At 36.6% G+C, this 26,876-nt stretch overlaps 6 protein-coding genes and 1 non-coding gene across 11 annotated transcripts; 3 read left to right on the forward strand and 4 right to left on the reverse strand.

Annotated features, from left to right (window-relative positions):
- Nucleotides 1-545: 545 nt before the first annotated feature.
- Nucleotides 546-1,773, reverse strand: LOC18043300 (wall-associated receptor kinase-like 20). The gene is made up of 3 exons (XM_024186297.1): nt 957-1,773; nt 807-863; nt 546-562 (listed from the first exon to the last, which is right to left on the reverse strand). The coding sequence occupies exons 1-3, from the start codon at nt 1,771-1,773 to the stop codon at nt 546-548; spliced, it is 891 nt and encodes a 296-aa protein (XP_024042065.1).
- Nucleotides 1,774-2,315: 542 nt separating this feature from the next.
- On the reverse strand, nt 2,316-5,210 carry LOC112099317 (pentatricopeptide repeat-containing protein At1g69290-like). The gene has a single exon (XM_024186753.1). It carries the CDS (start codon nt 4,991-4,993, stop codon nt 2,993-2,995), a length of 2,001 nt encoding a protein of 666 aa, XP_024042521.1. The 5' UTR covers nt 4,994-5,210; the 3' UTR covers nt 2,316-2,992.
- A 1,179-nt stretch (nt 5,211-6,389) lies between these two features.
- Nucleotides 6,390-16,075, forward strand: LOC18043301 (protein root UVB sensitive 3). 4 transcript variants are annotated; one of them, XR_002905956.1, is made up of 16 exons: nt 6,390-6,625; nt 6,722-6,779; nt 6,864-6,923; nt 7,010-7,048; nt 7,139-7,201; nt 7,375-7,431; nt 7,710-7,773; nt 7,991-8,074; nt 8,394-8,476; nt 8,564-8,693; nt 9,104-9,196; nt 9,495-9,630; nt 9,998-10,038; nt 10,123-10,310; nt 10,418-10,694; nt 16,059-16,075. XR_002905956.1 is itself a non-coding variant. In XM_006437869.2 (15 exons), the coding sequence occupies exons 1-15, from the start codon at nt 6,498-6,500 to the stop codon at nt 10,514-10,516; spliced, it is 1,323 nt and encodes a 440-aa protein (XP_006437932.1). In that variant the 5' UTR covers nt 6,390-6,497; the 3' UTR covers nt 10,517-11,430. The 4 variants fall into 4 exon arrangements, 1 of the variants encoding a protein (XP_006437932.1); XR_002905955.1 differs by lacking the exon at nt 16,059-16,075 and adding an exon at nt 11,598-11,679; XM_006437869.2 differs by lacking the exon at nt 16,059-16,075 and having other exon boundaries at nt 10,418-11,430.
- TRNAG-CCC lies at nt 11,235-11,305 on the forward strand. Its single transcript has one exon. It is a non-coding gene; the product is annotated as a tRNA-Gly (tRNA).
- LOC18043302 (ureide permease 1) lies at nt 11,314-15,903 on the reverse strand. 2 transcript variants are annotated; one of them, XM_006437874.2, is made up of 8 exons: nt 15,127-15,903; nt 14,406-14,708; nt 13,367-13,505; nt 13,094-13,268; nt 12,694-12,737; nt 12,505-12,602; nt 11,879-12,253; nt 11,314-11,801 (listed from the first exon to the last, which is right to left on the reverse strand). In XM_006437874.2, exons 2-8 carry the CDS (start codon nt 14,637-14,639, stop codon nt 11,649-11,651), a joined length of 1,218 nt encoding a protein of 405 aa, XP_006437937.1. In that variant the 5' UTR covers nt 14,640-14,708; nt 15,127-15,903; the 3' UTR covers nt 11,314-11,648. The 2 variants fall into 2 exon arrangements, with proteins under 2 accessions (XP_006437937.1, XP_024041468.1); XM_024185700.1 differs by having other exon boundaries at nt 15,106-15,903.
- A 1,225-nt stretch (nt 16,076-17,300) lies between the features above and the next one.
- On the reverse strand, nt 17,301-20,803 carry LOC18045659 (erlin-2-B). Its single transcript, XM_006437875.2, has 9 exons — nt 20,597-20,803; nt 19,754-19,874; nt 19,590-19,657; nt 19,455-19,514; nt 19,204-19,362; nt 18,575-18,721; nt 17,891-18,105; nt 17,685-17,793; nt 17,301-17,600 (listed from the first exon to the last, which is right to left on the reverse strand). The coding sequence occupies exons 1-9, from the start codon at nt 20,714-20,716 to the stop codon at nt 17,508-17,510; spliced, it is 1,092 nt and encodes a 363-aa protein (XP_006437938.1). The 5' UTR covers nt 20,717-20,803; the 3' UTR covers nt 17,301-17,507.
- A 172-nt stretch (nt 20,804-20,975) lies between these two features.
- Nucleotides 20,976-26,147, forward strand: LOC18045660 (uncharacterized hydrolase YugF). Its single transcript, XM_006437877.2, has 10 exons — nt 20,976-21,398; nt 22,301-22,395; nt 22,480-22,577; nt 22,680-22,729; nt 23,129-23,224; nt 23,375-23,464; nt 23,984-24,076; nt 24,210-24,305; nt 25,278-25,343; nt 25,556-26,147. The coding sequence occupies exons 1-10, from the start codon at nt 21,093-21,095 to the stop codon at nt 25,709-25,711; spliced, it is 1,146 nt and encodes a 381-aa protein (XP_006437940.1). The 5' UTR covers nt 20,976-21,092; the 3' UTR covers nt 25,712-26,147.
- Nucleotides 26,148-26,876: the final 729 nt, after the last annotated feature.

The raw sequence follows: 26,876 nt of genomic DNA on the forward strand, positions 1-26,876 counted from the left end.
TTTTAAGATCTAACAATGTATGCTACGAAATCACTTCACAAAATTAGATACATGCGTTACAGCTGCCATTCAAACAGAAAAGTTTCTGAGTGGCACGAATCAGGAACACAGATTAAGAAATTTATATGATAAAAAAGAAAAGAAAAATCCTAGAGGTTTTTCAAGCCCATGAAGATAGCAATGCCTTTACTTTTGCAATGAGGGCACGAAGCTTTGAGCCAACTCTTGTTGAAAGTCGAAACTCTTCCATGCTTGAGGTCATCTAAAGTCGAGGGCAACTATCTTCGTTGTTTCAAATAAAGAGTGTCATCCACAGTAGCAGAAATCCTGTAGCCAAACAAAAAGGAAGAGAGGCTAAGTTCGTTGTTCATTCACAACTAAATCTTTGTAAGAAAAGCTTTTATGGGTGTCAGCAACTTCCACTTGAACCAAAACTTCAGGAACAACTTTAAACTGTCACCAAACATGCAACTTAAGCCGATTCTGCAATCAAGAAATACCTAAGAAATTTTTTTATTAAGATGACAACATTCCTTCAAAGAAGATTACTTTGATGACATATCTACAACATCAGTGCATCAATGAATAATGAAATTGAAAATAACCAAAGCTTCAGAGCTGCAAACAGTCGATATTTGAGTAGAAGCGCCTCCATGTATATCAAATAGCAAAAATTGTTTTTGATTGCAAAAACAAAGGAGTCATTTGATAAAACTGTAGGGAAAAAAAGTATAAGAAAAGATTTTTGCTGCTAAAAGATAATGTCTATAAAGTCAACAAAGAAAAAGGCATTGCCATTAATGTACCTCCAGTGCTCCACATGGTTTGAATTTTTGGCCCCCATGTCCCGCTCCAAGCGTAGCCTAATCATAGCAAAACCATATATCATACAAACAAATTAAAATAAGAATTAAGAAAATTGAGGAAACTAATAACAGTATGAACTGTGAACTGACCTTGCCCCAGGCAATTGGTGGTGGTGTTCCGACCATTGCGGCAAATGCAAGCAAAAGACCCATCCAAACCAGTGAAGCCACACGAACCCCCACTGCTTTCACAATCCTTGCATGCATCGGCATTATAAGAATCATTGTATTGCAAAGAAATCCCATAGTTCCATTTCATTGGATCTCCCTCGTTGCCACCAAACCCATATATTGATGTATATGATGAGCATTGTAGCCTGGGAACATCCAATGCATAACCTGACCCAAGGCCAGTTGGAGACTCGTAAACACAACAAGTGGATGCAGGTCCCTTCTGCCGCAACCCAATGCCTGACACCCCTTTGCAAGAATACATTCCCCTACAAACACGAAGACGGGAACCAGTAGCACACAAATCTTCATATGGATCAAACACAGGAGATGTACTGGAACAGCCAAGCAAAACGATGATATTGTCTTGTGTAATAGTAAATGGACTGGCTTTATCCAAGATAAAGCTTCCAGAATTCTGCATCAAAGAACAAGTTGACATGAAAGGGTCCGTGACAACTATGGTGTTGCTTGGGTAGTCTATGGAAGAAATATTATAAATGCCAGATCCAGTGGAGAACTCCAGAGTTCCAGAGACACATTTTATATATCTAGCAAAGTCAGGGTGCCCGCAGCCAGGTTCAGCACCAAAGGGGTATTTTACAGAGATTGTGCCACATGTGTCGCGACATGTGCCATTAACTGGGATGGCAGGGACGGCGGACGATAACGTATGGAGGAAGGGAAGCAGGAGCAATATGTTGGTAAAGAGGAATGGATTTGAAGCAGGTGACATTGGTGAAGATTTTCGAAGAGTAGGAGATTAAGAAACATAAAATATTGAACAGACTGAAGAGTATTACTTTGAACAGTTGATATTTGAAAAGGAACAAGAAAATATTTTCTTTTCGGTGGGGGTGAACTTAGTCAAAATTCTGCATCTTTTTCTTCCTAAAAAGCAGAGCCAATCCATTCTGTGGGATCTAGCTAAAAAGCAATATGCATTTTCAACAAGAAAATTTGCAACATCATGCTCATTGAAAAGAAACCTTTGTGAACCAAAACAGCAAGTGGATATATACCTGTTCCCTATTCACACTTAAAACGAACAGAAAAGAATGGTAAAAGTTAAAATGGACATGGGGCACTTCTGTTTCCATTTCCTGTTTGATCGTGTGTCCTAAAATATTTGTAGGTTCAAATTGTCATCAAAATCCCGTAACAGAATGCAAATGATTTAATATACTTAGCTTACCGAAATAAATGAAGAAAAATATACAAGTAAATAAACTCATTTGTATGAATAGAATAATTGTCATGGATCCATATGCACAGAAATTCTAACAAAATTATCTTATTGATCTCAGCAATCCTACTGGCCATCTAAACTGATTACAATAGGAGTAACTTGATCTTCTCTCATTATTTTGCAAAGAAACGATATATTTTCACATTTTTTTCCTGAAAAATATATGCAGTCGTACAATTGTAAATTGTAAGTGAAGCATTGTCCAATGCATAGTGTTCATTCCGGCTACAATGCAAAATACGCTGAATTTCCTGAAGAGGTTGACAGCTCAAAAGAATTCAAAACCAAACCTCTGTAACACAGAATTTTCTGTCCATAACGCCTTCCGTTCTTATCTGAAGACAAAACATAGTGCCCTGTCAAGTCAAAAATGAAACTTCAACCATTCTAACTAGCAATGATGATGACGCTTCAATCTCTGTCAAAGGCAAGCTAGCCTCCAAAGCCTGCAAGGTTAAAGAAGCCCAAAATCAAGGGCTTTGGCCAGCGTTTCCATTTAACCAGAAACCTTGGTAAAACAAGGCATTTACACAATTGTTGCTCAATTATATGTTCTAACCGCTTGAAAACTTTGAAATAGTTCCTGTTTCATCTAGATAATAAATGTCCAATTCCAATTGAGCAGCCCCAGGGCATCCAATAAGCTAGTTGAGCAGTAGTGATGTCCATGCAGAAGAATAAGCTGTGAACAAAAAGTCTCTGAAGTTCATGCATTAAGACCGGCCCAATTCTTGAAAGCAATAAGTGCTTCCATTTTCTTGAAGTTCCTCTTTCTCAACTTTGCTACTTTAAGCTTTTTATGGTTCTCCATAAATGCTTGCTTGTATTTCCACTTATCAACAAAAACCTTCATCTCTTGAGATTTCTCCACTACTTGCATTACCGCATCAAAGAAACCCCCTTTAACAAGGGCATAAAGGAATGCATCAACCAAGTTGTGCTCAAATTTAATCCCTTTCTGCCCATCAGTTGAAATCTTGCGCTTAATCTCATGCCACATCATCAAAACGCTGAAATATTGCTCTGCAGTCACATAACCATTAATTAGTGATAAATAAGTTTGATCATTTGGCTCAAACTGCAGGAATATCATCCTTCTCAAAGTTCTCTTTGCATCTTCTAATCGCCCTGCTTTACAAAATGCATGAATAATGGAGTTCCAATCATGGGTTTTCACTTCAACTCGAGGGTCTTCAACAACTTCATCTAAAAATGCTGCCATTAACTCAGGCCGGTGGTTCTCCATCAAACCTGTCATTATCGTCAGGTAACTCCCCTTTAAATCATATATTCTTGCTTCTCTCATGTCCCGAAATAAAGAAAAAGCTGACTGGAAATCTTGACTCGTTATGGAGGCTTCAATTAAAGCATCATAGTTACCCACATCTAATTGAAGCCCCGAGCTGCTTATATCCATAACCAGTTGAGTAGCTTCAGCTGTTCGATGCTCTTTGCAGTAAGCCTTCAGGATTGGCACATAAACCCCAAGCCCCACAGAACAACCACAAGCATTCATCTCATCAAGAATGCTATGAGCCTTATCTGATAACCCAAGATTAACACAAGCACTAATGATACCAAACCCAACAGACCTGTCAACCACAATCCCAGAAGGCTCCAGCTTTTGAGCTTCAATAATCAAATTTGCCAATCCTTTAACATTTCCATTTTGAAGAAAACCTTTAACAACTTCACAATAAGTTTCTTTACTAAAATCAGATTGCTCCATATTTCCTCCACCCAAACAAAGCAAAATAGTCCTCGAGGCAGACTCTAAATTTCCCAACTTAACATATCCACTAATCAAACTACTGTAAAACACCATTTGACTCGAAAAACCAAACTCGTTAATCAAACTTTCTAACTCAACTACCTTCTCTTGAAGTCCTTTTAGGGCGTATAAATAGGCTAAAAAACCGAAACTCGATTCATTTGGCCTAACACCCAAAACAGACATAGTTTCTATAACCTTCTCAGCGTCACTAACAGATTGAAGACCATAACAACAACCTTCTAATGCAGCATTACAAGCATATATATTAGGTTTCATAAAATCCAACTTCTCATCCAACGCAATCCTACAACATTCTTCAAAAACCTTAAGAAAAGCAACAAAGTTACTATTTTTCCTACAAATGTCAACAAGAAAACCACCCCACAATTCAAATGGCATGAAGTACCTGTTCTTGAACATACACTTAACCAAAGCAAAAGCAGGGGCAGCAGTGTTGGCATTTCTCATGGAACCCAAAAGGGTATGCACAGTTTGAAAATCCAACAACTTGGGGTTCTTTTCGATGACATAAACAACAGAAGCAAAAGCTCTCTTGAGGTTGTGATTGTCTTGGAGAGAGGAGAGGTGGGCGATCAGAGAATTGGTGACGGGTTTAGAGGGGAATAAAGAGTTTGCGGTTAGAGACTTGAAGGACTTCCAGGCCTCATCGGTGTTGTTGGTGAGAAGGGATTTGTGAAGATTGGTTTCTAGTGATGTGATGTTGTCTTGGGTTAGGGTTTGTTGCTGCTGCTGCTGCTGCTGTTGTTGAGTTGGAGAATTGGTGGGGTCTTGTTGTGGCGATTTTGGTTTAAGGGAAAAGATTGAGGGTTGGAGGAAGGAGTAAAGTGATGGGGTTTCAGGTGAAGTTGATGATGAGGAACATAAGAATTTTTTGCGTATAAGCATAAAGGAAGCCTCTTTTCTCCACCACATTCTATGATCATCTCCAAACTTGCTCTGTCTGCTCTGCGACCCTGTTTCTGAATGTGGGCGAATGCATGAAGAAAATCTTTCCTTTATCAGTTAATATCTGATGCCACCTTAACATTGCCGGAATAACTCACTTGGCTAAGCCTGTGGCTGTTAACCACAAAGTGCGACGTTCGAGACCTAAACGCACATGTGTCTGCATAAACAATTTTAGGTTTCGCCGGATGGTGCCATAACTTTTCATTTTATGTAAAGTAGGAGGTCCTCTGGGTCTATTAAGTCGATATTAACCTACTAGAACCGTTTTATTGCATTTCAAAATTTACCAAATGGTATTGCAAATTATTGCTTGAAAAAATTTTCTCTTATTGGACAAGTCGAAATTATCTTTCTTTAGTTTTTGTGTTACACTCTCCATCATCAAATTTGACTAGGTTTATTTTATTAATGAGTATTTTACAAAATACAAGTGATAAATTAAAGGTATTGATATTGTCGGTAAAAATTTTAGTAACTAAAATTTAGAAAGAGAGAATAACAACATAACATTTCTTATTTTTCTCTTTCTTGCCTTTATACTAAAGTTGGAAGGTTCAATATACGTGGCTTTTAATTTCACTTGTGTTTTGAGTTATTCTTACGACGTGTACTCGACTATCGTGACACCGTGTACTACATTGCAGAAGCAGAACTATGTTTACATATATATATATATATATATATATATATATATATATATGGGATTGATTTGTAATTTTATTAATTTTATATTTGGTCCTCTAGGTTCTATCTTATAGTTTTCAATACTGCAACCTACTTAAACTTATAATTTATCCATTTTTGACGGCCTGGTCTTTGGCCCTCTTCATTTACTGATTTTCTGTTATTACCTATTTAATTTTATAGTCCTACATTATAACCACGAACCAAACCCTGATTTACCACACAGGCTACGTGGCAATTTCTTTAATAAAAACCACCAACATGATGGAGTCCTACCATCAATAAAATAAAATAAAATAAAATACACAAGAAAAAAAATAAAATTAAAATCTCTTAAAGTAAATATAAATATATATATATGAAAAAAAAATTCACAAAGCTACCAAAAGGAACCACAAAATCATCAATATTATCGTCTAATATGGAGAACGGCCTGCACATCCAAATGAAAAATATTAGAAATGCATCCAAACCAAGAATATCATATAAGTTTGCAGGAAGATTTATGTTAAATTATATTAATTCTTTTTTTTATAAGTAAATTATATGAATTCTTCTATTACACTTCTTTTTTTTTAAATAAAATAAAATATCGTATAAAAAGTTAAAAACGAAAAAAAAAAGAAAAAAGAGAAATGCACGGGATAAAGAGAAGACAAAAGTGACATAAAGACAAAAGCTAACCAGTTACAAAGCACATATGAAGCACAAAGCTGTTGCGAGGGAGTCAAAACAACCAAAACTCGAGTTCGAGTGAGCTCTGTCTCAATCAATTTCGAAGTTAATGGAAGGTATAAGTGAAGTAGCAAAATCAAAGCAACAGCTGATAATCGAAGAATGGAATGGATCATCTTCAACCAAGCTCTTCAAAACCGCTACAATTTTCGCATCTCCGTCTCTCTCCATTCACAGGTCCACAAATTTCAACTCTCTTCTCTCTCTGTTCTGTTTTCCATCATCAAAATCATTCTTTTCCCCTTAACTTATGTTTATTTTTGTGACACGCAGATCCGGTAGTCGTTTTACGCATGTCTGGAGCCGAGTTCTCCAAGCTTTTGTACCTGAGGCATGTTTATTCAATCTCTGATCTTGTGTTTTTTCAGTTGCTTGATTTTAAGAGTCAATGATCTTTTTTAAAACCAAATTGCAGGGTTTTCCTGGCAGTGTGACTCCAGATTATGTCCCATTTCAAGTATGGGATTCTTTGCAGGTGGGCACATTATATTTGCATGTATAAATATTTTTTTTTCTTTATATTGGAATTGATTGTTTTACTCTCATTTGTGTGTTTTATAGGGCCTTTCGACATACATTAGGACCATGCTTTCTACTCAAGTAAGATCCATTTTTAGTTTTCTTCGTATCCGAATACACAAATCTCTTTGACTGTTACTTCAGATTTTTTGTTCTTCAATTTTGATTTAGGCTCTTTTGAGTGCCATTGGCGTTGGTGAGAAATCAGCTACTGTTATCGGTGCAACATTTCAGGTAAATTATAATGCCTAAGAAACATGCTAGTTATTATCACAGTTTCTTTTTCTTTTTTCTTTTTTCTTTTTTTATTGTAGTTACGCTTGATTTCGGCTTTTTTTAGTTCTCACAGTGACTGTTGGGAATAATGATGTGCTGATCAATGCTTTTGCATATCCAAATGCTTGCAGTGGTTTTTGAGGGATCTTACTGGAATGCTTGGAGGTGTCTTGTTCACATTTTATCAGGTGTGATGTACATTAATTCATGTGATTTGCTTTTGATTTATTGTCTACTCATATTCTAGGTACTTAGTCCAAAATTTGGGTGTCCAACTGTCCATAGTTGGCAGCTGATGTAGATTTGGAAAAAATTGTTCAAGGCATTTGCCATCGCATTCTCATACGTGCAGAGATAGAGAATTTCAATTCAATTAAAAAAATTATAAAATTGAAAAATAAAAGAAGCTGATGATATAAATTCAATTAGATTTTGACACTGTCTAGTGTTTATTTTTAATCTTTAGGGCTCAAATCTGGATAGCAATGCTAAAATGTGGCGTCTGGTCGCAGATCTTATGAATGATCTTGGTATGTTGCTCTCTCTGCAGGTGTTTAATTTTGTGGTTGTGGAGCAGTATATTTAATATATCTCTCTCAGATTGAAAATCTTAATTGAAGTTGGTTAGGTCTAGATTGAAAATCTTGCTAAGCAGAAAAAGATGAATTGCACACAATTGATTAGGTTTTGTTACATCTCTCTTGTTGAGGACATCAATGAAAATAATGGATGTTATATTGTTTGCAGGGATGTTGATGGACCTTCTTTCCCCTTTGTTTCCTTCAGCTTTTGCATTTGTTGTTTGCTTAGGGAGCTTATCAAGATCATTCAGTAAGTTTCTTTAGTCCTCCAACGTAAAACATGAAATTCTCTATGATCTACTTAACATCTGCTAATACCTCAGTTCAAGGTGCATGTATGTTGGGGAATATGATTGAATTAAATTATTGTTGTCTGTTACAATATACTCATCAGTACATTATGAAAGCTGTCAACAGAGTTTCATGTTTTGGAACTCTTATGTTTTATGTGCCTGAAAGTATGTCTATGTGTATTCCCCATGGATTTTTACCCTTTCTTGCGTAAAAATACAGCAAGAGTTTGATTGGTTTCTTAAATGAATCTTCCTCTAAATCGTCTTTCCAATTAGCTGGTGTTGCAAGTGGAGCTACTAGAGCTGCTTTGACACAGCATTTTGCCCTCCAGAATAATGCTGCTGATATATCTGCCAAGGTAAATAACTAAAGACATTCTAACTGTGGATGAGATTCATAAAAATTCGTGAACATTCAACATTTACTTCTTTCTAAATACTAATAGGAAGGGAGCCAAGAGACAATGGCAACAATGATTGGCATGGCTCTGGGGATGCTTCTTGCTCGCATTACAATGGGAAACCCCTTTGCTATTTGGTTTTCTTTTCTCTTTCTAACAATGTTTCATATGTACGGTAAGTTCTACTGCTAAAGTGTACATAGAGACTTTCACTTTTCTGTCACACAAAACCGGGGATGAAACTTCCACTTGAAATCTGTGTCCATAACAAGTACCACTTGTTGGTTGGGTTGATATAATTTGGAGAATTGTTCATCTTCTCATCTTTTTAAGTGTAAGAAACAGGTATGGGGAAAGGACGGAGATCTGTGCATGAGCTCTAGAACTGAAATAAACTTCCAATGCTAGCTCCTCTTTGACCCCCAACATTTATAGTGTATTATGTTAGTTGAATGGTATATTAATGAAATCCTTAATATTTATACTTAGATAGGACCCCCCCAAAAAAAAAAAACTTTTCAATAATATCAGCCACCAATGAAATCTTTTTATTTTACTGTAAGCAATGATAATTGTTGTGTGCAGCAAACTACAGGGCTGTCCGATGCCTTTCATTGAATTCATTAAACTTTCAGAGGAGCTCAATTCTTTTGCAGCAGTTCATGGAGACTGACCAAGGTAATATATAGGACTTCTAATTATAAGTTTCCTACTTGCTCTGAAGCCTGCCATTATTTCATCTAGGCAGGAGATTAAACTGAGGTCAGTAAAATTAGATCTTAAGATATTTCCAATTTGTACTGTGACTAGATTCAGACAAATGTTGTTGCAACAAAAATTGATCCAGAATATATCTGTAACTTTACCGCTTTTGTAAACCCAAATATGAAGTTATGAATTGCTTTCAAAGTTTACTTTCACTTTGTTCATTTTATTTTAAGTGGATATTAGTGCGTACACCTGAATATGTTGCCAGTTCTCTCTCCGGAGCAGGTCTCTACCATGGAGCATGTTTTGCCAATGTGGACTACTTCATGGATCTCAAAGGATAAGTTACTGCACATGCGGGTAGAATTAGGTGTGAGGGTTTCTTCACTTGGTCACCAAGAAATGTGAGTTCCTTTGTGCATTCATACTCATAAATTTATGTCAGGGTCCTTTGAGTGTAGAGTTCTTCTGCGAAGTGGTTGTGGATTATTCTAAAGAGCAGTGATGCTCTTATTGTGTTTTTCCAACAAGTATAGGGGCTACCTGAACTGTTAAAATATGGATTTACTTATCTCAATCATTTTGAGTGAAGACAATGGTTCATCTCATCTTATGAAAAAAAAGAAAAAAAAGGAAGAAAAGAAAAGGATAAGGGAAAAAATGGCTCAGCTCTTGTTGCATCCACTATGTAGGCAGCTCTGAGCTGCCTATAAGAAAACCAGTGCTCTTTTTTATAAACAAATTATTGATTTCATTAATATTGTCAAACAGGATGGACCTGCTACATTCCTCTGCTGCTATTTACGAGAAAGGTTCAACTCAACTTACATTTTATCAAATTATAATTTTTTAAAACCAAAATGTGCTAACTCTTCAAGGTACCTTGGACTTTTCAGCAAAGTACTTGCTAGTGGAGAGGAAAGGGATCATTGGAGCTATTGTACATAAAGATGCAAGTGCTGCAGATGTCCTGCAGTCATACATTCATGCCCTTGTTGTGGCAAAGATGGTGGTTGGAAACAGATCTGTACACTGGGAAAGCCAATCATGGATGGATGAAAAGTATGAAGTTTTTATTCACAAGGTACTGATTTGGAAGCACAATTTTACTGTTATTTGGAAGGTGACCATTTTTTATAATTTTCTAGTTTTAAGTGACATAGCCATTCATAAGCTTCACTTTTTGTGCAGCTGAAGTCATCAGGTTGGAAAACTGAACGTCTTCTATCTCCCTCTCTCATTTGGAAGGCAAATTGGATCACTGAGCCGCTAGATAAAAAGATTGACTAGTCAGTCTCTATGTTCCACACCTAATTGGTGAGAACGGATAAAATTTATGGATCACATTTGGGGTTGAGGTGATTATCTGAATCCTGGTGAATCAAAATGGAGAGAAAAGTATCAGATGGAGAACACTGTTGTCATTCTGGTGCAATTTTGACGAAGACAAGTGCTTATCAGATTGAGGGTAAACAATATTTCCTTCAATATCTTAAAATTACATGCTGCCCAGATGTCCTATCTGACATTTAAATTTTTGAAAGCAAGGTTATCAATAATTTAACATGGAGGTTCAGAGTCGGGTTTCCGAATGTCTATTCTTACCAAGTGACAGAGGAGACATAGATTGTGTGTGTGTGTGTGTGTGTGTGTGTGTGTATATATATTGGTCATATTCCTTGCGAATCAGATTGTTGCATCTTAACTTGTTTTTAAATCTCTGATAAATGCTGTTGAAGTATAAATTTACTGCAATTCTCTTTGGAATTGGATTTTGTGGTCTTCTGATAACATATATGTTAAACTAATTAGTGCACTGGCTCTACAAAATCTGACCCCGGCAAGCATTATTTACTCGGCCAAATATTATTGCCAACCACATACAAATAAGCTTCAACTCCTTTTACTAAACTATAAGAAAATTGCAGGAATTTTTGAAATAGTCCGTTATTTGTGCAAATTGAGAGTCCAGTCAATATGATGTGTTCCGAAAGTAGTACAGTCAAAAGCGCATCTGGTGTAGTGGTATCATAGTACCCTCCCACGGTACTGACCGGGGTTCGATTCCCCGGATGCGCAATTTGGCCCCTTTTTTGCTACTTCAGAGTTAAGGAAGAGAATATTGATTGCAGAAAAGAACGAACAATAAAATTTACAAGCCTGAGATCTTGAATAAGGTTCTTTCCCAAAAAAAAAAAAAAAAATCAGTCGTGATTGAATTTGAGGTTCATTATGCATTATTTATATTTACAGTTTTACACATTCTAGTATTCTACCAGTATTTCTTGCTCTTTTCTAAATTTGTTTCTCAATTGGCCAATGACTATTGAATCTGTTCGTGAAATGATGTGAGGATTCCCACATTCTCCAGCAACCAACCAACCAGGATTACACAATTTCCAACCAAGAACCTTGAGCATACTCATTTCCGATGCCCTGCCGAAGCCATCAGGACTGCAACGGCCACAATAAACATTGATAACATACTGACAAGCAGTATATATGTTCTTCGAGATGATTTTCGGTACTCCCCAAACAGAAGTATGCCCCAAAACGTGCTTACAAGCGGAAGTGCCTGACAACATGCATAAGTATGAATAATTCAACATTTGAATACATAATTGTACTTTTCTTGCATGCATTAAAACTAACCTGTACAGCATCAGCTGCTGCATATCCAGCAGCTTGACCACCCATAAATTGGAGACCATTCCCAAACCCACACAGGAGGCCAGCCAACAAGGCCCAGCCTCTGCCATTCCAGTCATTCAAATAAGCCTTAAATGATGATCTGTGTGTGTCCAGAATAGGACTGAAAAGGAACCTGATATTTAGAATGAGGGCAATTACAAAACCAGATACCGAGAAGTAGAAAAATGCAGTATAGACGATCAAATGAGGAACCCCTTTCTTCAAAGCATGCCACTGATCATTTGTTGCCAAATTGAATGCTGGTGAAAAGAGAGAGAAACAAACACCAGCAAAGAAAGTTATGGCTAGCCCAATCAAAATGCTCTTCCCGAACACCTGCAAGATGTTAAACCAATTGTTGTAAACATAGGTCCTGTATGAAAGCTGGGAAGTGACATATGCACCAGACGAAAATGGTTATTTTGCATTTAAAAGAAAAGAAGTGATGAACCGGTTCAGTTTCCATGGTATCAATAGCAAGTGTTTAGTTTAAATAGTGCTCAACCCATTATTGTAGAAGCATGCAAGAGCAGAATGACAACATGCCATCACAAGTAAAGAGCCATAAATGAAGTCGAACTGCAAACCTTAATTGATCTTCTGTTCTCAATTTCTACAAGGAAGCCTGCAGTCCCAGCTTTTAATTTCCCTACTGTGTCATTTCCAACCTCCGGATCTTTTATTCCTGTCCGCAGTAAATGAAACCAGAACTGTCATGCAATTAACATGAAAAATAAGAAAAAACTTGCAATATCCCAATTTCAGAGAGTCTTTACCGTTCTCTGGCAATGTTTCACAGGATGTGGGGATAAATGTAGCCCTGGGAAAAGGTCTATTTTAGTACAGAAACAACATACACACACACAACACCAAGACCAAAATTAAAATAGAGAGAGACAATTTCATTAATTTGATGCAACTTCTCATCGTGGTGTTTGGGCTAAGTGCTCATAAATCATATCATATACAAGTACTAAGAATATAACAGTTCAACATTGCAGTCTGTGATACAAGCTAATAAAATGGAAAATCAATGACGAGTGATTTAACCAAGATAGACTGAAGATCTGGTAACTGGTTTGGGGTGAATAAAGGCATTCATTAACAAAGAATGATCATGCATTCTCATTACCTAGCATCACATGTTAGTCATATACAGAGGAGAAGAAGGCATACCTAGTTCCAGGTTTGGAATCACTTGGCAAGTTGTTAAGTTTTGCTTTATTGTCGGCTGCATTGGATGAGTGAACAGCTGACCCGAGACCAACTGCAACCAAGAAGCAAGCAATGCCGGGAAAAAGGATCTCAGCTTTATTGATTTTATCATCTAAGAAATAATTGAAGGTTGAACCTGTTACAATCAAATCAGAGTCAATAATTGAAGGAAAACCAGCACCAAATCAAGACATCCAATAGTCAAGTTCTTCCAACAAAATAACATCACTTAACCTATAACAACGGTGATGCTTGAAGAAATCACTTCTGTTACTGATAAACCAACAAAAGCCCAGGCATACTGTGTTGCTAGATTTCCAATGCTGAGAACCACTCCACCCGCCATTGCAAACAAAACAGATGGCCAATTATCCTGCATCAATTACCCTAGAATATTCAGAAACCCATTATAAGCAATGATATAGCATAGCAAACAAGATGCTTGGCCAAGTACGCTCCATCATTCAGACAATCACCTTAAATGATCAAAATAAATTGCAATGAGTACACGACAACAATGCATATGTGAATATAAATGCCATTAAACCTTGATCAAATTGAGACACTTAATATCTCAAAACATTGCTAGGGCCACTGAAACTACAAATTAAATTAAATAATTAAAATAAGACATAAGCACCAACTAGTGGACAAAGACACTAAATTGGCACCTTTCAAGAAGTTCAGAGCCTCTAGACATTACATGAAGAGCTACAGATATCAATATGTTAATCTGGTCCTTTCTCATTCAATTGGAGAAGGCCGTCTGTGATATGGGGTTTAGCAGCACACTGGCTGTTATTTTCCTATTGTAAACATCTTTCTCATAGTAAATATACTGATTCTTCTTGCAACCTTGCTTACAAAATCCATCATAGATTCATATGGGCTGACAATAGCCTTCCAGATTTTGATTGTTCATTTATGTTTTGACAGCTTGTCAAAATCAGTCATCTTTGTTCATAACCAAGATACCAAATCTGCTTTAAATTTCTACAATTTGGAAGACAGATTCCAATAATTAATTTGCTGCAATCAACTTCCACAGACCAGCAAAGTTCTTTACCTTTTTTTCTAATTAGATACAACATCCTTAGGCAATTCTCAATCTGCTCAGTTCCAAAAGTCCAAACTATAGGTCATTACTTCTGCTGCAAGAGATTTCTACTAACAATAACATAACTGTTTGATCTCCCTTAATCTAATTAACTGCCTATGAAAAAGCAAAATTTGATAATATAGCATAACACTATCAAATACAAAAGAAACTCACCTTTAGTTCAGTAAGTTGATATACAAAATTTGGCCTTGCATCACCAAACTCACCCAATGTGAAGGCTATAATAATTGCAGCCAATAAATTAGTCATGGTATAATCAAGGTAAGTATGCTGGGGAGGGCGGCCTCGTCTTTCTAAAAGAGTCATAATAGCAGGCCATGTACCCAAAAAGAACAGAGAAAACAGCATGCATACTATGGCACCTGCTTTGCTCTCCACCATATACATTTTCAAATCACTGGATATATTAACGCTCTCAGTTTGCAGAGTAGTCAAGCAAGGGATTTCCCCGAAATCCTACAATCAAGTTGCAAATTTGAGTCAATCGATTTCCATCTTAGCCTTCCATAACTATCTAGTCAAGTACAAACTTTCACTAGAAACAGTGTTTCTTTTGCCTTTAAATTGGATGCATCAAAAGTATAAATCAGTGCATCTCGGAAGCACTTAAAACAGTATAAAAATCAAAGCAAACCCAGAGAAGATATCATTTCAGGAAGTGAACCCATTAAACTACCCACCATGTTCCCATAAATCAGGGGAAAATTTAAAAAAAAATAAAAATTGCAAGTGCTGATAACACATGTAAACATGATGCGGCAAATGAAAGCGACAACATAAGTGATATTATTACTTTCCGGTGCACCACCAAACAAAATGAACAAAATGAGAGGCGGAAAGAAAGAAATATCACCGGACAGTCAAAAGTACGAACCCGCTGTAAAACAAACTACTAATTCAGGCAAGAAGATAACCCAGTTGTTATCAGGATAATGTCAGAAGCCGTGAAGTTCAGAAATCGTACAAATACACATCTAGCTAAACACTGTTTATGTTCATGTTCATGTTTCCGTAAGAACAGCTTAATGGGTTGGGTTTTTACGAAGGAATCAGGATCTGCCGCTTATCTGTCGGAATCTCGCAAGTTGATTCTCTTAGATACAAGACATACACGAAAGATGCATCGTTTAGTAATAAATTTCCCACGTTTTGGCCAGTGAAGTCTGTTCATTGATTGGTTGGATCTTGCTTGCTTTCCGAGTCAACGTAGCGTGAGAGATTGACGTCACTAGTTTGAAAATTTTGCAAAAATTGCCTTCGACAATTTTGTCACCAATTGAATGAGTGACAAGTTTTAAGTGATTATTTTATTTAGCACGGATTGATAAAAAGTTTGAGGGTTCGTTGAAGTTCATATACGGTGGGTATAAATCTCAATCATAACGAGTTATAATAAATTTTTTATTTTTTATTATTTTTCATATGAAGTTGAGATTCGTACTCCACCTAAATGAACTCTAACGTAGCCATAGTCAAAGTTTGTTTCGTGTTTTCCGTGTCTCGCTAACTTCAACTTCTGTTTTTTTGGTTGGTTTTGTTGTATTTTCTGGTGAATATAACGTGAGAAATTGAAGTAACTGTCAAGGCCAGGTGATAGCTGCATAAATATCGTGTGAATGATTTGATCTGGTCTAGATTAGAAAGTTAATTCCTTTCAAAAGAAAAAAGATTAGAAGTTAATTAATTAAGGAGTTGAATGAAATCTGCAAGATTAACGTGCAGTTCTTGCTAAGCAGGAGATTTTAGATATAAGGTACGATTGCCGGGTAAGTAAATAATAGCGAGAGAAATGTTGCATAAATACAGGTTTTTGTGTTGGCCCGCGAAAACGAGGACGCTTGAGAGAGTTGAAGATCTTTTGTGGTTACGTACGTGCTTTACAACTTTGAAATTGATGGCAGGCAGACCATGAGGTAGGGAGTAGGGACTGGGAATACACCCGTGACGCGTGTCAAGGTCTAAATTCCGGAATAACATGGTACTCCCACGTGGGCTGTTGCCTGTTAATCTCAGCATTCAGCTATCGCCATTACAAAGGAAGCCACAGCACAATTAGGGTTGACAGAGTTCCTTGAATTCCAATCGGGATATATAAAATTTGTCTAATTTTTTTATTTAGGTTGAAATTCAGGACGTTAAATTTTCTCAAATCTTAGATTTTAGAAATCGATTTGATGAATCACATGATTTTGACACGTCAATTATATGCGTACAACAAACAGTTTTGATAATAATATATATAACATGTCGGTTATAAGTATTGACATGTTGGTTATAAGTATTGACATGTTGTTTATGACATGTCGGTTATAAGTATTGACATATTGTTTATGACAGAATTCACGTTATCTTAAATAATTTAAGATCCCGATTAATCCCGACATATTTTTGTTTAATTTATTATTTAAAACAAGATTAGAGACACTTTTTTTGTCTCGATTATTAGGATCAAAATCAACAAATTCCGACCCATTTCATCCTATTGCCAACCCTGAAGCACAACCAAAGTACACGTTGAGAGCTCCATGCTGATCCGGACACCTTCATTGAGAGAATGCCTCATTGCAATGCGTGTTATAAGAGCACCATACATGCCAGTGCCGCTGAGGGTAACTATGTGCTACAACAGCAATGAGTTACATTATTTTAGTTATATATATATTTATATTTTATTATCTTTTAAGATTTTGTTGAATTTTTTTTAAATTACACATTTCTCTCAAATTCTTCAAAAATTGAAAATGTGATGCATAATTAAAATTTTATGAATACTTAAAGCATGTAACAGTCTGCACATCTAATGCCCCAAGAATTTGGGTGGTGCTACCTCTAATAGAGTGGATCACTATAAGTTCACAAGAAGACTTCAGTAGCAGAAGTTATTTCGGCCTATTAGAGAGAATTTGTCTAGAAGCATCACAAGAAAATAGACAAAAATAGCAAAATCGCTAATCCTGTATCATTTCTTAATGGACAATTTTTTTAGAAAAACAAAAGTACCATAGAAACAGAGTTAGAGAGTGAAAAACCAAAAAGGTTTTCTTAACATGAGAAATACGATCTGCTTTTCATATACGATAGTCATAAGGAAAGGTGATCGCCTATAAAAAGGATACCTTCCCCTATAAAAACAAATGGTGCTCACCAAAAATATGATTACGTTGTAGGATAAACGCATTGAATTATTACTCTCTTTTGACTTTTTGTAACAGTACGTCTGCACCTACTGGCACCACAACATACACAAACTAGCATTTAAGCATATGCAGATCCCTTCATAGATGTATTTCTGGAGATCTCTTGAAGGAAGTTCCCTAGCAGTCTTTGATCCAAAATCATGCTAGGCACCTGCAGGACAAAGATATGAGTTCAAGCTCAGTACACTCTAACACACACAACACAAAGGAGGGGTTGGAGAGAGAGGTAATGAACCTTTTCACCAAAGAAAATTTTTGTATTATCAGCTATGGCCTCAATAAACTTCAGTTCAAGATATTCAGGAGTAAGCATCAGCTTGTTTGCCTCTGCTTCTTTCAGTACGCTGCAAATAACAGACAGTGGGACAGAAGAACACTATAAATCTTTTCCATCATCTCATTCTATTTATTAATCCTATAAAAGGAAAATGATCATCTTACCGGTAGAAATCAGCATCTGCCAGGCCCCTTTGACGAGCCAAGTACATTTGATTGTCAATTTCCTCCTGCTTCCGAGCACTGTCCTTCTCCATCAACTTCTGTTCCATAAGGATCTTGCTAACATTGGCATTCTTCTCAGCTTCACTGATAGCCATCTTTTTGCTTGTCTCTGCCTCTTTCTCAGCTACTTTCTGTTTCTCAATAGCAATTAACACCTTGATGGTAACAGGGCAAACAATACATCAGTGCATATTATCTTTTATCAAAGGCTGATCATATTACAGTAACCATTCGTGTCTCTCTCTGTGTGCTTGTGTGTGTGTTTTAGTACAGGCACAAATGCAACCTTCTACGTTTTTGAAATGAAATGTTAAACATTCTTAGCACAAGAAGACCCATTGCTTTGGGGAAGACCATGTTCACCAATAAAATCATACAACACTTTTCCCACCCACCTCCCCCATAATACCTCCTTTGCCAGAACAATAGTGCATATCAATAATGACACAGAAGCCCCAGCCCAGCATAGGACAAGTTTGCAAACATAACAGAGAATCAAAGTAGTATCTGCGAGAACCCTGGCTTGGTCATGTACAATTTACTAAACTCAAGAATTCTTCTTCTCCAATAACGGTTTACAATAAAAAATCACCAAATAAAGAAAAAAAATCAATTTTAATTTACCCTAGTACGTTCCTCTTCCATTTGTTCAAAATTTCTTCTGATTCTATCTGGAATAGTAGGCTTTGTAACACGCACACTGATAATTTCAATGCCTGGAGCATAACGCGTGCAGTCAACCTGAAGAGCATCCTTCATCTTTTCGTCAATCTGAAAGTTAAATTGATGATTGTTAACATGCATTATAATTTTGATAACAAACTAATAAATTGATTACTGTCTTTTATAGAGTGAGCACTTACAAGAATCTTTCACATTTTCATCAATTTGAAAGAATCAACTCTATTTTTGTCATATGCATTAAAATTTCATTTGACAACAAGCACACCTGGATTGATTTGTGTGTGAGTGTTTGTAAAGCTTGGGTATGTTACTGCAGTGACAGAGAATGGTATCAGTGAGATATTAATGATCTCCACAGCTCCACACACCTAAAATATAGCTGCATCTATTCCACCGACAACACTAGAAAATAGGTATAACATAGTTTGAACCCCATAATCCCTCAGATCACACATATAGGAAAACCAATGATGCTATTATTAGCACTGAGGAATTGCATGAAAAATACAGGTCAATGTTATTAGACAGCAAACTGTTATCTGCAAACTTATGTTCAGATTTGTTGTTACCTGATCAAACACATCAATATAGACTTGTTGCAGACTATGAGAACTACAGAACTGATTGATCTCATGATGAATCTTGTCATATATCCATGTCTTGTCATATTGCACGCCATAGTCGCGCAGAGTCTCGTACACATATTCCTTACGAAGCCGGTTAACAACCTGTGGAAAGAGCATACAAATCAACACATACATACGGTGAACGTCAATCTTAGATTTTCATTATTGTTAACAAGAAGTATCTTGAACCTTACCTCTATCTTCTCAAAGTTGATCATTACACCCCCTTTGGTCCCACATGGAATGTCAGTAACCTGCAGTTTTTGACAGAGGAAGGGATCAAGCAACTACACGAGATCACCAATTTCATAAATTGGAACAAATTTAACCTGATCTGTCTGAAGGGTCACTTGAACAGGCTCGTAGTGTGTTATCAAAGGCAACTTCAGATGGAAGCCTGCAAGTTAAGAATGAGTAGGTGCAGCAATCAAGAGGTTATACGTAAGCAACTATGTTATGCGAACCACAAAGGAAAAGACTACTGTAATCAGACCTGGGTGTGTAATTGTCTCTAGAAGGGCACCTCCTCTCCAATATACTCCAACGTGGCCTTCTGGAATTTGGTGCAAAATGGCCAGGCTACTTTTGATGGATGACGATGATGGGATCAATATCTGGAATATTTAAAATTAGATACAGTGCATCATAAGTGAATTATTATATAAACAGACTTGTCAGAATCTGGCACACTTAGAAAACATCAAGGATACATAATCAAATGAAAAAGGTAATTGGAAAAAAATATAGCACAATTCAACTTTTTTCTCTGATGTCATAGAAATGGAAGTACAATTAATTATGTAATTCCAAATGTTTGCTTGGCCTCATGACATTAAAGCCTCTGCATCACCAAGCAAAAAAATAATTAAGCAAATAACAAATTATTGAAATCTTAAGCAAAAGAGAAACATATTAAAAACACCACCCATGATAATACATTGATGAACTGTTCATTTTAGAACAGCATTGAACTTAACAACAAGCCAATCGAAATCATTCTTCATTTCACTGATTCACCCCAAGGAAAGCCCTTTACTCAGGTGGGATCACAACACTTAATATTTGCAAAGCTACAAGATTGAATTCAAACGATTAAAACAGAAGATGTTAAGTCAATATTAAAACCTAAAACGGACTAAATGAGAAAAAAAATTGCGACCATAAAATCAAATATAATTGGCCAAAAATGGTCAACGAAGTTAAAAAAAAGAAAAAAAGAAAGAAAAAGCTCCGTGCTGCCAAACAGAATATAATATCATACACATTAACTGATATACCAGATTCAAAGTGACTAAATATGCGTGAAAGCACGAAGTAGGAATAGGAGAGAATTTACCAGTGAGACAATAGCGATGAAAGTGAGGAACACGGCGAGTATAGCAGACGAATCGCCAGGCTGAGGCTGAGGCCGAGGCTGTGCCTGTGTAGCGCCTACTCCTTGTTGCTGTGGATCCATGGCGGGGTTTCAACTGTTGCCAAAATGTGCGCGAGAGAATTTGCTGGTTACTTAGTAAAGAAGTGATGTGAATCTGTTTGTTATTTAGTAAATGTAATTTTTTTGGTTAGCAGGGAGAATCTGATTGGTCATATTGAATATTAGCCGTTAGATTGACACGATGAGATTTTAGCGGTCCCAGTGGGCCCAGTTATTTGACTGATTCCTTTTTTTTCGCCGTCGGTTCTTCGCTGGTCAAACTGCCTAAAGGTAGGCATTGGGGACCCTAACTTTCTTGCTCTTCGAAGACGTGTTGATGGAAATAGCAGTGCAATTATGAAGTTGTACTATTTGAGAAACAAACTTCACCGTCATTTTCTTTTGTGTTACTTGTCACATGTATTATGATAGCATTATTGCCATACAAGTCTATATTTTTTTTGTTTTTGAAAAAAAGGAGGTGGAGGTCTCTCTTCTTCATCAGAGACAGAGCACTGGGCGATGCTATTGCGAGCGGCAGGCGACGAAGATGCTCACCCACCTCACATTCAGCCCTGCACCATTTGCCTCGACATGCAGAAACAAAACGCAGTTCAAGGTCTTCGCCGAGAAATTTCCTTCGTTTCTACCAAAAGAAGTAGAGAATATCAAAGACCCGTTCGCTCGTAAACTGGCCGCCAGAATTGAGAGGCTTCCTGTTCACGTAATTCTCAATTTTTGTATTATATGTTAATTAACGTCTGTCTTTGACTTGTTTTTATCGCATTCCGCTCGTTGTTTGGATAAACTTTGCATTTAGCGCTCTGTTTGGCCGCTCAGAAATTTTTTGAAAATGAAAAGCAAAAACGGAATTAATTGTTGTATTGAATATCTTGCACTCTTGAACTTCTATATATCTGTAATTTGGAGTGAGTTAATCACAGTGATACGAAGCTCGTTTAGGCTTTTGATTCTTCCTCATTATCTTGCAATAGAAAGTATTAATCAGTTCAATTGATAAATGAAAAACGATTGGTGCTATATATATTCAGGCTGGCAACTTTTTCAAGACTTTATTATTAGATGATAAAAATTGCTAGCAAGACCTGAACTTACTCGCAATAGCTTTGTTCCAAATATCGCTTAATTCTAGAAAAGTGGTTTCCTATCATAAGGTTGGACCTATGCTAAAAATTGCCAAATAAAAGTTCAGGAACGTAAGATCTCCAGCTATTAAGAAAAATTTACTGTACTTGCAGTCCTACCATAGTGTAACTACTTTTGTAAAAGGTTTATTGAAGAAAGAGATTGTTTCTCAACCTTGTTATGGATCTTACTGTGTACTAGATGTTATAGATATTACTAGTTTTTGCGCAAATACTTATAGCCTGTCTAATTTCAATATCTCTGAAGTCATTAAGTTATAATTTATTCATCCAAACATTGTGTGTTGAACTGCACTGATGTGGTGAATTATAGTTTAATGCGAAGATGAAGAAACTCTACCTTTCAATTTCATTGGGTTGGCTTATAAATCTTTTTTCATTATGACCTTAATATACCTATTTTCCAAGAAATATGAGCTATGAATGTGTCCTACTCACTCCCAGATTGTTGTCAATGCAGGTCAACTTCTCAGAAAGCTGTATCATGAGTAGTGTTGTGAAGCCATTAAAGCCGAGCAAGACCAGCCCTGTGGTTCTCCTTCATGGCTTTGACAGGTCCTGCATAAACAAGATGCATTGTTGTTTTCAAAAAATTTCCAAATAGTATGTTTGTGGAGTTCACAATATCTTATTATCCAGCTCCTGTTTAGAATGGAGATGCACCTATCCGTTGCTCGAGGAGGCCGGTCTGGAGACTTGGGCTGTTGATATTCTTGGCTGGGGTTTCTCTGATTTAGGTTTGTCTTAGCTATGGGAAAGTTATCTCAGTCATAGAAATTTTTCCACATCTACTTTATTAATGATGCCTTGAACTATTCTTTTGTACTGGTGCTTTTCAGAAAGACTTCCACCATGTAATGTGACATCCAAGCGTGAGCACTTCTATCAGGTAATTCTTTTCTCTTAGGACGGTCTTCTCTCCTTTGCTACTGTACCGTATGAAGGAAATTCTTGTACCAACATTCGTCAAGTATTGGAAGTTTCATGTGTGACACAGAGCAGATTTTTTATGGGGCTTTATTTACTCTTGAATTTTATGTATTTAATCAGCTGTTTTGTTGATCTGTCACATACTGTTGATTTTACTTACCAGCGCCTCCATTGGCATACTTAAAGAGTCAATCTACCAAGTTTTGAGGTTTTTTAGTAATAAGCCCGTACCCACATGAAAAGGCTAACCTAAGTTTTATTAACTATAACTTGCTGCCTCTCATTGTGCTTGAGACAACAATTGCTGCCTCTCATTATGCTTGAGACAAAAAAATATATCTGTTTCATGTTGGCATAGCTTTGGAAGACCTACATCAAAAGGCCCATGATACTGGTTGGTCCAAGCCTTGGTGCTGCTGTTGCAGTTGACTTTGCAGTCAACCATCCTGAAGCTGTAAGTAGTTTATGATAACTGAGGTTAGCGAAAGGCATGATATATCTAAATCATCTGCAGAGAAGTTGCTATTTGTATATTGATTAAAGTTCTTTTATATTAGTGCCTTTGATGTTTCGTGAAATTTATAACTCTTATCTAATCTTTTAGGTGGAAAATCTGGTTTTCATTGATGCAAGTGTATATGCAGAAGGAACTGGAAACTCAGCAAAGTTACCAAGTATAATAGCCTATGCTGGGGTAAATCTTCTGCTTGACGCATAAAAGCCTTGAAATCCAGCCTCTTGTTGTTGTCTGCATAAATTTATCTTCACTATCCAATTCCAAATAGGGTTGTGTCTTCCGTTTGATATAGTCGGTTGCCTCTATATTTGTTTAGTGGTTAGGGTGTCCATGATGATTATTTTAAAAAAAAAAAAAAAAACTACATATGGTTTCTGCGGCACATCACCTAACAATATTAGATCAATTTTTTCTCAAATGTTGTCACTCCCACATTTATTTCTGTAAGAATGCATTCCACTCCAAAGAAGTCATATTGATAGTAGTTGCTGAATCAAGCTGCTTTCGTGCATGGAATATATTGTATACAACTTTCCACACACACACACACAGAGCAAGCCACAGCATACCAGTAACAACTGCTGTTAGGTTCGCATGTATTATCTTTAAACTAAAAGCCTTTTCTTTTATCCCCTTCCTTGGTTAATGGTTACTTATACATGTTGCAATAACCATTGAGCACAACTTTTGAGTCAGGTATATTTATTGAGAAGCATTCCAGTACGCCTATATGCAAGCATTTTGGCATTGAACCATACATCCTTCAGTACCATCATAGATTGGACTAATGTAAGTGTTTCTCTGTTCAAATAAGCTAATCACAGTACTCCAGCGTCAATTATTTTATTCACCAGAATGTTTTCGGACTTTTACACTGGTGAAGTTTGCTCTTATGACACCTTTATTCTTCCAATCTTTCCAGATAGGCCGCTTACATTGTCTATATCCTTGGTGGGAGGATGCAACCGTAAGTTTTATGGTTAGTGGCGGTTATAATGTCAGTACTCAAATAGAACAGGTTTGTACCAATGCCTTTTTCATTTAAGACAACAAGCTTTAGACGTCCTTCATCTTGCATAGTTGCATATGTAAAAGATTAACAGTAGTTATCTAAAATGACTGGTGAATCGACTAATAGTAGTTGTCTAAAATGAATGGTGAAGCTAATTTGTTTGCAAATGTATATCTATGGGGCATAACTGCGTGAAAGATCCTTTTTCTCAGTCAAGTTGAAAGATCCTTCTGGGCAGTTTTAAAGGTAAATATATCAGTCAAGTTGAAAGATCCTTTGTCTCATCAAGGTGGTTAGTCTTGTGTGTTTTCTTGTGTGGCTATATAAATTTCTCAACGTCCAAAATAATCACAGCTAATTGGATAGTCGTGTAGTGCTAAGTAGCAGACAGAAATTTCTTGTTTTGGATTTTGCCATCATAGTTATGCAGCTTCTTCTGCTGCTTCTCATCCTCATTTCCAGCTCCAAATTCCAATTACAGAAACAATGCCAACGAGTAAATAATAACAGAAAAATTAGCTAATACGAGACTAGAAATAAATTCTTTATTCTGTTTACTGGTCTAACCCCTGCTACAATCATCTATTGCTGATTTTCTAGTAGTTTTTCTGCCTCTGGTAACATTGGGGTAGTTGTCCGGTGGATATGCTTGTCTAGCTTCGCACCTTTGAAAGTAATAGAAATAATCTTCAACACTGCAATACTATTTATGTGTTCATTTGACAAACATGACTGCGTATTCCAGAAAGAGTTATATGCTAGTAAAATTTCAGAGCCAAGTGTACATATTGGGCGAGCCATCACTTCATGCATAAGCTTGCATTTGTATCATGCTGCAAGAAACTACATTATAGTTTCTATCAAGTTTTAAGCAGCAGTTATTGTGCCGTGTGATTCAGCATTTCTTAGTCAATTTCGAATTTGTAAATACTCAAAAATGTAAGTTCTTTTCATGCAATTTACAAATATGTTCCACAGGTTAAACAAAAGACGCTTATCATATGGGGTGAGGATGACCAGATTATTAGCAGCAAGCTTGCGGTGGTTAGTATTTACTAAACTTTAAACTTTGTAGACATAAGAGCACTCTAAAAAAATGAGTGCTTTCTATGATTTTCATAAAACTGAAGAGTTTGTTGGTCGTAAAAGTTTCTCATCAGTTGACTTATTTGGCCTTCTATTAATTGACTCTTTCTACTGCATGATGATATCTGCATACAGTGTAATATATTAATTTGCATAGCTATATGATGCAGAGATTGCACTGTGAATTACCAAATGCAATTATACGCCAAATTCCAGACTGCGGTCACCTTCCTCATGTGGAAAAGCCAGGCGCTGTTGCCAAGTTGATAGTGGAATTTATTCAAGAAAACTGCATTTCAGAACCTCAGTTAGTTTCTCAGCGTTGAAAGTCCATTCCCTATCTCTGCTTCCATTTACTTTAGCTCGTTCAGTGTATGTGTCAAGCAGCAATTTCACTCATTCCTCTTCGAGAATTCAATCACTGACTTCTTGTATTAAGGCGGAATTCAGGATACAGTAAAAGTTCATTATGTCATTTATGTTTATTGCATGGTTATAGATGGTCATTAAAATCCTTGTAAATCACAGTGGGCTTATTCCTGTTTCCATTAGACAGTTCTACTTATAGCGGAAGCCAAATACACTTCGATCCAATTTTTTTTCTTACGTTTAGGAATATTAGACTTATTTAGAGGCCTTTGTCATCCTCTCTTGGTAATTGGTATATTTCTTTCCTTGCCCACCCAGGACAGCAAAGAGGTCTGACAGCATACCTCTTCTAATACCTCAGGAGGTTTTATTAATTAAGCTGTGTTGTTTCTATTTCTTTTTTTTTTTTTAAACCATCAAACTCATACGGTTCCCGTTCCCTGGACCTCCATCTCGTTTCCAATTTTTTATTTTTTCTTTCAATGAATTCTGTTGGGTCCTTCCATGAGCATAATTATTTTCAAATTCTATAAGCTTTCTATTCATTGTGTCGGTATGCAAGGGACCACAGTCTAATTTGCAGGGAGATCTTAAATTTCTAGGACTGGGGACTTGTCAATACGAAGTAGGTGACTATTTCGTCTTAGAGGTTTTTCACTAGCTCTCTGTCGTCGTTCTTTTCTTCATAATATTGTATACGGATAAGTAGATAACATGTTATTACGTGGGGATTAAAAAAAAAAAAAAAAGTCTCGTGCCCTTGATCAAGAAATGAATTTCAGAAGTCCATAACATTATAATATTGGGGCCCGGATGTTGCATCTCCAACCGATCAATTTGTCAAACAGGGCCATTTGATTTCATTGATTAATTTATTGAAGTTGTATCATTTACCCAATTGCCTCCTTGATTAATATATATCGACAATTTTAGTGCGTGTTGTCCTAACGGTGGGCTGGTAGTTCACAAGTCTCAATCTGCATTTAGGCATTTAGCTCCATGCATTTTTTGTGAGAAACTCGCCCGTAAGTGTGATGATAACCGATATTGCCGTGCTCAGAAAAAATAAAAAAAAACGACCACAAATAACTTAAAAGGTTACTCGCACTGACAATGAACCAG

The sequence above is a fragment of the Citrus clementina genome, unplaced genomic scaffold (assembly GCF_000493195.1).
Source record: "Citrus clementina cultivar Clemenules unplaced genomic scaffold, Citrus_clementina_v1.0 scaffold_4, whole genome shotgun sequence".
Lineage (NCBI taxonomy): Eukaryota > Viridiplantae > Streptophyta > Magnoliopsida > Sapindales > Rutaceae > Citrus > Citrus x clementina.

Bases quoted from the DNA above. Each gene is read 5' to 3' on its own strand.
- LOC18043300 (XM_024186297.1), bottom strand. From the start codon at position 1,773: ATGTCACCTGCTTCAAATCCATTCCTCTTTACCAACATATTGCTCCTG. The intron at 864-956 runs GTCAGTTCACAG...TGCTATGATTAG, and splicing joins CACCAATTGCCTGGGGCAAG to GCTACGCTTGGAGCGGGACA.
- LOC112099317 (XM_024186753.1), bottom strand. From the start codon at position 4,993: ATGTGGTGGAGAAAAGAGGCTTCCTTTATGCTTATACGCAAAAAATTC.
- LOC18043301 (XM_006437869.2), top strand. From the start codon at position 6,498: ATGGAAGGTATAAGTGAAGTAGCAAAATCAAAGCAACAGCTGATAATC. The intron at 7,202-7,374 runs GTAAATTATAAT...AAATGCTTGCAG, and splicing joins TTATCGGTGCAACATTTCAG to TGGTTTTTGAGGGATCTTAC. The intron at 10,039-10,122 runs GTTCAACTCAAC...TGGACTTTTCAG, and splicing joins TGCTGCTATTTACGAGAAAG to CAAAGTACTTGCTAGTGGAG.
- LOC18043302 (XM_006437874.2), bottom strand. From the start codon at position 14,639: ATGTATATGGTGGAGAGCAAAGCAGGTGCCATAGTATGCATGCTGTTT. The intron at 13,506-14,405 runs GTGAGTTTCTTT...TAATTGATGCAG, and splicing joins ATCAACTTACTGAACTAAAG to GATAATTGGCCATCTGTTTT. The intron at 12,603-12,693 runs GTAAAGACTCTC...TACTGCGGACAG, and splicing joins TGAAACATTGCCAGAGAACG to GAATAAAAGATCCGGAGGTT.
- LOC18045659 (XM_006437875.2), bottom strand. From the start codon at position 20,716: ATGGATCCACAGCAACAAGGAGTAGGCGCTACACAGGCACAGCCTCGG. The intron at 19,363-19,454 runs GTAAGGTTCAAG...CTCTTTCCACAG, and splicing joins TCAACTTTGAGAAGATAGAG to GTTGTTAACCGGCTTCGTAA. The intron at 18,106-18,574 runs GTAAATTAAAAT...GTTACCATCAAG, and splicing joins TGGAAGAGGAACGTACTAGG to GTGTTAATTGCTATTGAGAA.
- LOC18045660 (XM_006437877.2), top strand. From the start codon at position 21,093: ATGTATTATGATAGCATTATTGCCATACAAGTCTATATTTTTTTTGTT. The intron at 22,396-22,479 runs GTCCTGCATAAA...CTTATTATCCAG, and splicing joins CTCCTTCATGGCTTTGACAG to CTCCTGTTTAGAATGGAGAT. The intron at 22,578-22,679 runs GTTTGTCTTAGC...GGTGCTTTTCAG, and splicing joins CTGGGGTTTCTCTGATTTAG to AAAGACTTCCACCATGTAAT.